This window comes from Diospyros lotus, chromosome 13, assembly GCF_014633365.1.
Source record: "Diospyros lotus cultivar Yz01 chromosome 13, ASM1463336v1, whole genome shotgun sequence".
Classification (NCBI taxonomy): domain Eukaryota; kingdom Viridiplantae; phylum Streptophyta; class Magnoliopsida; order Ericales; family Ebenaceae; genus Diospyros; species Diospyros lotus.
Window position 1 is genome coordinate 25,302,336 of NC_068350.1, and position 10,829 is coordinate 25,313,164.

The window sequence follows — 10,829 nt, forward strand, 5'->3', positions numbered from 1 at the left end:
GCTCTCGAGAACTGACTTACGCATCAGAGGGTTTGTGAGGGGACCCCCACCCGTGCCCTAACGGTGCTCTCATTTTGCGGGGCACTCAATTATCAAGGGCCACTCGGTTATCTTGGGGCACTCGGTTATCAAGGGCCACTTGGTTATCTTGGGCCACTCGGTTAACTTTGGCCACTTAGTTATCCTTGGCCACTCGGTTATCTTGGGCCATTCAGTTATCTTGGGTCAGCAGATCACCAGACCCACTAGATCATCAGACCCACTTATTCATCAAACTCTCTGCACACAATGACGAGACTCACAGTGCATTGGTGACGAGATTCTCAACTTGTGTTGGTGACAAAACTCTCAAAATGCTCACGAGGCCTAAGTGAGACTATCGCGATCAACCACACACAAATTGTATTCTCCCATGGAAAAAAAAAAAGATTGTTGTATTTTGGCAACAACAGTACCTATGAAAGCTGCGGGAGTTAGCCCACTTTTTCCAGGATTTTCAATTAGTCCAAATCAATAGCATCCTCAACCAACACGCTAATGCCCTATCCAAATTAGCAATGGTTAAAGGCACTTCCAAGCGCCTGATCTACATGGAAATCCTTCGAAAGCCTAGTATTGAAGAAGTTAAAGAGGCAAGGATAGTGCAGTTTATTAATGCGACAACAATCCTTCTCAATGCCGCTATTAAATTGCTTGGGACGGCAAGAAGCACAACAGGTGCTTGATGAAGTACACGAAAGGGATTGTGGAGAACATCTTGGAGGAAGAGCCTTAGCTTCCAAAGTTTTGAGAGCAGGATTCTTTTTGCCTACTCTACATAAGGATGCCTTTGCAAAAGTTTGTACATGCGACAAATGCTAGAGGCACGCACCATTGTCTTCCATCCTTGTGGCAGATATCCAACAAAATTTTCAGTCCATCTTTTTTGCATAATGAGGGTTGGACATACTTAGCCCTTTTCCTATTGCTTTTGGACAACGAAAATTCTTGCTCGTGGCCATTGATTACTTCACTAAGTGGGTAGAGGTAGAACCCTTGGTGACCATCATAGACAAAAATGGTGGAAAACGTAGTGTGGAAATATATCATTTTCCACTTTAGAGTCCTTAGGATTCTCAACATGGATCATAGTACACAATTTGATTATGATGCCCTTTGTGCCTTCTATAGTAGATGGAGGATTCGCTTGTGCATGGCATCAGTGGCCTATCCACAAGCAAATGGTTAAGCCAAGGAAGCCAACAAGATCATCCTCCATGGCCTTATAACCTAGCTTGGAAAGGCTTAAGGTGCTTGGGTAGAGGAGTTTCGAATTGTTCTTTGGGCTTATCACATCACCAGTCAGGTGTCCACTAATGAGACTCCATTCAACCTCGTGTATGGGACTGAAGCTCTCATCCCTATAGAAATCAACATTCAGTCCCCATGAGTATGGGCCTTCAATGAGCAAAGAAATTTAGAGCAACTGTCTAGGAACCTGAATCTGATTAATGACTTAAGGGATCAAGTTCGTATTCAGTTAGTAGTCCACCACCGGAGAATAGCCGGCTACTATAATGCTCGTGTTTGAGACAGGCTGCTACAACTAGGTGATTTAGTGCTTAGAAAGTCCGTCATCATAGGTGCCATCACACTACAAGAATTTTAGGATTTAGTGACGAAATATTTTCGTCGTTGAAGCCTAATAATTCGTCGCTAAATCAGTTTAGCAATGCAACACATTCGTCGCTGAAGCCCAATAATTCGTCGCTAAATCAGTTTAGCGATGCAACACATCCGTCGCTGAAGTGCTCGTCACTAAATTTTAGTAGCGACGAAAATTTTTCTGTTCCTAAATGTAATTTTTTAAAATTTAATGATGAAAGTTTTTATCACAATTCTGTCTCTAATTCAGTTGTCCTGTATGGCAACCAAATTAAACAGCGACGGAATTTTCTGTCGCCAAATTTAGCGACGAAAAATTTCGTTGCTAAAAAATAATAAATAAAAAAATTAAGAATTTATTTTTGCGACATAAAGTAAAATATAAATAAAAAATTAATAATTTAATAAATAAATAATATAAATAAAAAATTAATAATTTATAAAAAAATTAAATAAAAAATTTATTTTAATAATTAATAATTTAAAAATATAAATAAAAAATTAATAATTTATTCTAACTACAAAAAATTTCATTGCTAAAAACAGTAAAAATTAAAAAAATATATAAAATAAATTAAATTTGCTACAAAAAAATTTGTTGCTAAATATATCAAAAAATTATTTTTTTATAGTTTTAGAATTGAATCGCTAATTCTGTTGTTAAAATAAATATATTTTTATTTTCTTATTATAATTAATTTTAATTTTTATCTAAAATAATTTTAAATCTAATATAAATTAAAACGATAATAAATTCCAACAAAATATTATTAAAAATTAAAATATCATCCAGATTGTTACATCAAAATAGTTGTAAAACATAACTGTCTATATATCAGAATATTAATATCATATTGACAGTTACATCAAAATAACTACAAAACATAATCGTCTGAATCATCACTAGGATTAGGCAAGTTATGTAATACCCAAGAACTTTGGGTTATTATTTTAAAGGAAAATTGGAAATTTGGGAAAATTAAGTACTTGAAAAGCCTAAAAAATTTATCGAATCAGCCGAAGGGAGTACCCTAAGGCTTAAATGTCTAATAAAATAGGAATTCCTCTAGTAAGAATCTCGAGGCATGATTTTTGGGATCGAAAGAAATGCATTCGGGAACAATTTTCGGTACAGTAAAAATGCAGCTGCCATTTAAGTTGCAAAATCGAATTCTCGCAGGAGACTCCCGAAATGATGACGGAAGCTATGGGAAGCTTCGTTTTATCGAGTAGAACAACCCTTCAGAGGTTTCAGGAAGAAACGAGTAGGTTTAAAGCCAACACGGAGAAACGGGCCTAAGTGTAATTTTTCAAAGATGCCCAAAGAGGGTCAAAATGACTTTTTTTGCAAAAGTTTCACAGAGGAAATTGAAAGATTGGAACTTAAAGGGCTCAATGGCAATTAAGGAAAGAGTAGGGGTTGTGAGGAAATAGGCCAAAATGGGAAAAACTGAAACTGAAGGGCCAAAGTGCAAAAAAAAGAAGAAAATTCGGCCATGGCTTCTGACAGTGGCACACGATCGCTGGCCAGCCGTTTCAGGTAATGGGCTAGCACGATGGATGGTTGGGGATCTCGTGGGAGTCATCATGAGCCACCATCGGGCACTAGGGTGGCCAGAAATTTGAAAAATTTTGGCCAGATTGCAGGCGGCAATGGTGTGACCTGCAACTCGATATTTTTGTCGGGTGAGGTTGAATCCAAGTCGATCCGGGGGAGGGGGAGTCACCAAAGGTATTGGGTAAGAGGGCCAAGGCCATTTCAAGCTCTGTGTTTGCCTATAAATAGAGCTCTCGGTGGCAAAAAATTTTAGAACTTGGAGCTTCAAATTGATGCCTATTTTGAACGAATTGAGAGGAAAGGATAGAGGACTTTTGTTTCCCATAGCTTGTAGGTCATATCTGGAGAATTTAGTGAGCAATGGAGCAGAAACGAAGGCGAATCGAAGCCTCGCCAGAGCCCTAGGCGGATCGCCTGGCGGATACTTCAAGGCCATCGTTGATCGGCTTTCGAACCTCCTTTCGAGCCATATCAGGTACCTCTAGGATCGACTTTGCATAAGCTTTCATTTGGTATAAGTTTTGCAATTTTTCGGCGAGCCATGGCCGGAGAAGATGATCGGCGCGTGGGCCCCACGAGCCAGTCTCACTTACCTTAGCACGCGCCAACGCGTGCGGGCTTGGTTTTTTGTGAAATTTTTTTTTAAATAGCTTAGAAAAATATCATAGAATTTCCTATGTAAAAATATTTGGAGAAAAATAGGTGTAGGTATTTATTTTGGAAAATTAGTAAGGAAAAATTGAGGAAAAATAGAGGAAAAGGCAAGAAAATTGAGGAAAAATAGATTTTATTAATTATTTAAATAAATATATTTCCTAGGGTGCTTTGGGAAGTAAGGTGAAACATTTGGTGCGAATTTCAAGGTTGGCACGCAAATCGAGGCAGTTAGCACATTTTTTGAGGTATCTCGATAATTTTGAAAGGTGAATGGTTTTGTGCCTATAACCCATATATGATATGATTTCCTTTCTATGCATGACATTTTTCATACGTTATGATCATTTTTGTTCATATACTATTGCATGGGAAAACGTGATATATGCACAACACGATATTTTTGGTCATATTGAAACTCGTGGATGGAGTTGGGATGTTACCCTAAGAGTGTAGCCGTAATTCTCCTAGGGCAATTAATGGAACAACGTTAGGTTTATCCTGCAGAGGTTCGGTATTCTGCCTAGGGTTTCGTGCCGGGCTGATGAGCCTGGGAAGTTACATTATGGATATATGTTTATAAATGTCCATGCATCATGCATCATTCATTCATATTTATCTAACCCTCACTTAGAAGATTTCATCCTTTGATATTGGATTATGTCCTTGGAATATTCCACGTTCCAGGCGAGGCAAGCAGCCAGAAGGGCAAGGAAGTAATCGAGGCTTGATCGTGTTGGAAATTTTGTGGGTCCCATGTGGGACTAGGACCATCTATTTTATTCGAATGTATTGTTTAGATTTTAGTATTGTTTATTATGTTATGTTGGGTGAACGATATGTATGTACCCACATATGTTATGTTTTTGAGGTTTCTTACAGGTTCTGATCTTGCTTCCGCTTATGTTTAAAGTGTATCATTCCTTTACTATGTTTGGGAGTGTTATTAAATAAAAGTTATGTTGAGGATTTATTGCCAGTTTATGTTTGATGTAAAAAAAAATAAAAAATCCTAGCATATATTAATTCCCTAGAATGCGGGGTGTTACAGTTGGTATCAGAGCCAAAGTTCTATTTAAAGAATCAAGATAGATCTTTAGGGATCTATGAACTCGATGTTTAGAAAACTTAGATTAAGGATCCCTATCTTTAGATTAGGAGATTTGTGATTGAAGTTTAAAGGTTACGAACTTAAGTGTGTTGTACCAAAATGTGCATGTCTAGGAAAGTTCTGGCTAAGGAAAGACTTGGTACTTAAGTGTGTCAATTGTGACCCACCTCTTTTCCCTGGGAATTTACCTGGTGTACTATTCATGTACAAAACACTAAATGGCTACTGTTCCTGGTGAATAGTAGAAAATTTAACTAGTTTTTCAATGGCAGCATGGAAAATGATTATCTCGAGCAATTCTGGGTGACCCACTGGAACAGCCGATGGGAAGATAATGATCCAATTATGGTGGATGTCTTCGGTCGCCTCGACCTCCTCGAAGGAATTCTAAGAGATGTGCCGCCAAGTAGTTTCGTGCGACCAAGCCTAATGAATGCCCAAGTCGATTTTTTGATAGATCATATGAAAGGAGTATGGAGAGACCTAGCCGAAGGGCTTCACCTCCAAGGCAACTATGCATCCTTGTTCTTCTATTGCCAGCAGTTTCATGACCATGCCCTCAACATGTACGAGGAAAATGCACTAGAGGAAGAAGAAATGTCCGACTTCGATGGAGATTGGGAAGACATGGTGGAAGCCGATGCCAATATGATGGGCGCTGGCTACCTTAACTCAGACGATGAAGAGGAAGGAGTAATGGTGCACGACGATCTCGAAGGACCCGAGGTCGAGTCTAAGGACGACACGATAAGTGATGATGCTTGGGTCTGGAAGTCTGCTAGCCCATAGAAAAGAATCGTGGACGATCTTATTTCGCTTACTAGTGTTTTAGATGTGTGCCTTATGTTTCTTGTAATCGATGTTATATACAATGTTATGAAATAAAATTTCCTTTTTGAAGAAATTCTCGTGGAATGAGATTTTATCTTGTCTTTCAGATGGTAACCACAAGACAGCAAAGCAATATGACTCCTATCAGCCCCAATCGGGAAATAAAAGATGTAAGAAGCAATGGGAATTGCTGCTACAGTAGTAGCATCCAAACGGGAGAACCAGAAATGGAATCATCAGTTCCTGAAGGACGCTTGGATCGCATCGAGAGGGTTATAGAGAATCTTTTGACCCACGCAACCAGAGAAGGACCACCTAGGCACACTGAAAACGTGCTGGAATACTACCAACAGCAGCGACCGCCAACGTTTAAGGGGAAGCCCCATGATGACCCCAGCATGGCCGAGTATTGGTTAGAGCAGTCAGAGAAGTTGCTTTGACATCTTCAGTTCAACGACGAGGACAAATTAAACTGTGACACTTTCATGTTGGAGGAAGAAGCTGGGAAGTGGTGGCAGACTACAGCGCGAATGTTGCAAAGATCCCGCTCGAGGCAAGGGTTTGAAACTGATGAGACCCCAGTATCAGTTTGGGAGGCATTCAAGAAGGCCTTAAATGATAAGTACTTCTCGCTTAGCTGGAGGCAGGAGAAAAGCTGGGAGTTTGTGAACCAGAAGCAAACTGGAGAAATGTCGGTGGCTCAATACGACACCAAATTCAATCATCTCATTAAATACAAGCCAATGTATGATACCGATGAGTGGCAGAAAGCACAGAAGTTTATGTCAGGACTTCGGGTGGATCTGCTGCAAGCTTTGAGCACATGGTCAATCAAATCATATGAGGAAGCTTTAAGTAAAGCTTTGACGACGGAGAGGAACCTTCTGCAAGTGAAGCAGATTAGGTCTGGAGAAACAAAAGGGGACTCAGAGCAGAAATCGGGAAATAAAAATCCCCAGGGCAGCAAGCAATGCTTCAAGTGCAAAAAGAGCCATCTGGGGAGGAAATGCTTAGCAGGAACGTCTATCTGCTATTCTTGCGGAAAGCAAGGGCACATAAGTAGGGATTGTCGCAAGAGAAAGGAAACACCTTGTAACGCCCCGCTCCCACTTACGGGTGTTACTCGTGAACAATCACCCGAATTGTCCACCTACCCGGCCTTTGGTGAAGGGTGGACCATGTTTCAAGACGAAACGCCCTAGGTGGGAACTAGGCTCATCCTTCCCTTCCCTGAACCCTAGGATTCACTAGCAGAATTGGGCTTTAGCCACACCGCATTGGCTATAAAGAAAATCTCATTCAGATGCCTAATCGCCATTTCTCAATTATTTTTAATTCTTTTCCCATTCAAGAATTTTTACCGGGCTCCATAAAATCACCATTTAAATCAATCCATTGATTTATTACCCATTTTGGAGGAAAAACTCATCATTTTCAATTTTTCAAAATTTCGGCATTTTCTCAAAAAATGCCCAAAAAATTCCTTTATTTTGAAAATTCCTCCGGGCCCCAAAATCAATTTAGAAAAGCCCCTTTAATTCCCCAAAATTCCAAATTTAAAAAAATTTGCTGGCGGGGCCCGCTGGGAGCTGGCTGCGCCTGCCCGCACGCGCGCGCGGCTGCACGCCTGCCTGCTTTGCTGCTGCTTCCAGAAATATATATATATATTTTTTTTCTTGGGCCTCCTAACCCAATTTTTCCAGAAATAAAAAATTAATAATATGCTTCACATTCCCTCCATTTTCGCCTCTATTTCTCCATAATTAAGGCTTACTCCACCTCTTTGATTATTACATAACATACATCAAAGTCTCCTTCTATTTCACACATGAGCCTTACACAACCTATTGTTGCTCACATAACAACATCCATAAATAAACACCACACATGATTAAATACAACAAATAGGCTTCCCTAAGTCATAAGGTCACAAATAAAATAATCACATGCCTAGGCTTCTTTAAGCCTTAACTTTACAACAAAAATAAATGTAATATACTCCAAGAGCTTCCAACCACTAGCTTGCACTTTCCCTTCTCTTCTTTAACATAAGAACAACCTACAAGGGGAGGATAAAACCTCATGAGCTCAAAAGCTCAGTAAGGGTGCATATGCAAGGTAAATAAAAGCATAACAAGTCTATGTAATGACAAATGCATCCAAGTATGGTTAGGTCATTCCATCCTCACAACCCAACATGGTTTGAGGCATCAACCTACCATTTCTTTCCCACCCCCATGGCCATAGGTCTCATGAACAAATAAAGCATGCAAAAAGATACATAAAAATTTATGCAGCCTACTTACAATGCAATGCAAAGCCTCCACCACTTGGGGCCATCCCTTACCTCATTCTTGAATATTAAATCTCCATTTCAAGAGAGCTTCCATCTTCATTTTCTCCCATCTAAAATGGCATTCCAAAAGAAATTTATTTCCTTTGCATACTAGAACACTAATTAAAGAGAAGAAGAAATATACTTACCTTGATTTATTCTCTTCTTCTTCAATTTTTCTTCCATGGGAGACTTTCTTATCTCCCTTTCTTTCCTTCATTCTTCATTTCATTCTCCAAATGGCCAAAGGAAACCAAGACTTCCCTTCTTGCCATTTTATACTAGTTCCCCCATATTTCAAGAATGCATCTAGGCCTTTGGATCTTTATGGATTTGAGAGAACAAATCCTAGCCTTCCACCAAAAGCACAATCCATGTGCTTTAGTCTTCTAAAATCCTAACCATTGGATTTCTTTCCCTTTTTCAAGGCCAAATCTCAACCATTGAATCCCTCTTGAAAAATTCCATTTCTTTCTCATTTACTTTAATGAGACAATTATATGCCATTTTCAAGACTTAATCCAAGCCATTGGATATATCTCACCTTTTCAAGACTTGATCTTAACCCTTGGATCAACTTAGTCTTCCAATACCAAAATTAGCTATTTTCTCAAATATTTATTTGGACTAATTTCAACAAATCAACTTGAGTGACTAATTTCACTCTTTCTCATTTAAATAAATCCTCCCATTTTCACTCATAAATGAGTGACTAATTTCCATTTCTTTTGCATTTTCTTTTTAGGCAACAACATCATGGCTTTCATTTAACACTTGAAAGACCATTTACTCTCCAATTTTGAATTTCATTTAAATGCCTATTCTTGATTCACAAGATTATGCCATGTGTCACTAACCACCATCTCTCATTTCTCATTTCTTTCCCATTTAATTTAATGAGACCAATTTTCACCATCACATGAGAGACCACTTGAAAGACATAAATGTTTTCTTTCTCCTTTAAATAAATCCCATATTTTCCAAACATTAATGGGAGACAAATTTTCATTTCTTTTGAATTTTTATTTTAATCCAACACGATTATGCCTCTCTTTAAATGCTTACAAGACCAATTATCATTTCTTTTGCATTTTTTTTAAATCTCTCATTTAACTTGGACCACAAAATGCCAAGTGTCATTCTAAGACACAAACTTGGCTTCCAAGCTTCCATCTCCACCATCCATGTGGCATTACCACAATTGTCCACCAATTTAGGGAAAAATTAATTATTTTCTCAAATAATTTTATATTCTCTATTTTCCCTATTTTCCATAATTAATTTCCTCTATGGAAATAAATTCCAAAATTCTCAAAATACCCTTTGTGAATTTATTAATCCCATATATCTCCACATAAATACCAAATTGGGATTTTATTCACTTACACACCTAATTCCACATAGAAATTATTTTTAATTTATCAACATACCCTTTATTGGACTTCTCTATCCAAATTACCAAAATACCCTTTTTATTGGACTTCACTATCCAAATTACCAAAATACCCTTCTCATGGGCATTCTCAATCTCAAGGATCCATCACCTCCTCAAGTGTATTTTTGGAAGTTTTCCTACTTCCTTTCTATTCTCTTAACACCGATTACACCGGGTGTTACACACCTCCAGTTAAAGACCTATCAAAGGTGGTGTGTTTCCAGTGCAATCAACCAGGGCACTATTCAAGTAACTGCCCGAAGAGGCCAAGACTCGGACAAGCAGATGGGCCAACTGAAAAGGCAGGAGAGGCTCGTGGGACTTGTCAGGGACGTGCTTACAACCTCATCAAGGAAGATGTGGGGACAAATCCGGCAGTCGTGCAAGGTACGCTCTTCATATCGGATACCCCTGTTCATGCATTGATAGACCCTGGGTCAACGCATTCATTTATGTCATATGCTTTGGCTACAAGTTTGGAGGTAGAGACTAAACCTATGGAATCTCCGATAATAATTTTGACGCCCATGGGTAAAAGTAAAAGGTCCTCAAAGGTGATAGAAGGATGCGAAATTAGTTTAAGTGATGCTCAATTTCAAGTTATTTAATTTTGCTAGATGTGTAGCTAGATGTGTATGACTTCGACGTAATCTTAGGAATGGATTTCTTGTCCAGATACGATGCCAGTATAGATTGTCGGAGAAAGGTAATGACCATAAAGAAACTCGAAGGGGAATGGGTCAAATTTCGGGGACAAGGTGACCTTAGGAATGGAAAAATGATTTCGGCCAGGAAGGCAGAAAAGTTGATAAGCCAGGGATCTCATGGATGTATAGCCTATGCTCGTTTGAAAGAGAAAGAAGTGCCAAAGCTCAATGAGGTGTGGATAGTACGAGAGTATGGGGATGTATTTCCTGAAGACCTACCAGGACTACCGCTAGCTCAAGAGATCGAGTTCTCAGTCAAGCTAGTACTAGGAACTAAACCGATATCTATTCCTCCTTATCGAAGATGTAACACCCCAGATTTTCAAAATAAAAAATGAGGTGATACCTGAGATTGTTAGGTTCTAATACTTGAGGAAATAGGTCCTTTCAAGGAATTGAGAAAGCCTTGAGGGAAAAATTCAATTTCTGAACCAGTGGCAAAATCGTAAATATTGAAGTCGGGTAAAAGTGTAATTTACCTAAAATCTTGGGGTGCTAAGTGTAATTTATCCATTTTATGGGGACCAAAAAGTGCAATTAAAAATGACCCGGGG

General features: G+C 38.8%; 1 protein-coding gene across 1 annotated transcript; it reads left to right on the forward strand.

Moving 5' to 3' along the window:
• The first annotated feature begins 6,328 nt into the window (after positions 1–6,328).
• On the forward strand, positions 6,329–10,613 carry LOC127788143 (uncharacterized). Its single transcript, XM_052316253.1, has 3 exons — positions 6,329–6,890; positions 9,761–10,050; positions 10,194–10,613. The coding sequence occupies exons 1-3, from the start codon at positions 6,329–6,331 to the stop codon at positions 10,611–10,613; spliced, it is 1,272 nt and encodes a 423-aa protein (XP_052172213.1).
• Positions 10,614–10,829: the final 216 nt, after the last annotated feature.

Bases quoted from the DNA above. Each gene is read 5' to 3' on its own strand.
- LOC127788143 (XM_052316253.1), top strand. From the start codon at position 6,329: ATGTTGCAAAGATCCCGCTCGAGGCAAGGGTTTGAAACTGATGAGACC. The intron at 6,891-9,760 runs GTAACGCCCCGC...ACACACCTCCAG, and splicing joins CAAGAGAAAGGAAACACCTT to TTAAAGACCTATCAAAGGTG. The intron at 10,051-10,193 runs GTAGAGACTAAA...CTAGATGTGTAG, and splicing joins CTTTGGCTACAAGTTTGGAG to CTAGATGTGTATGACTTCGA.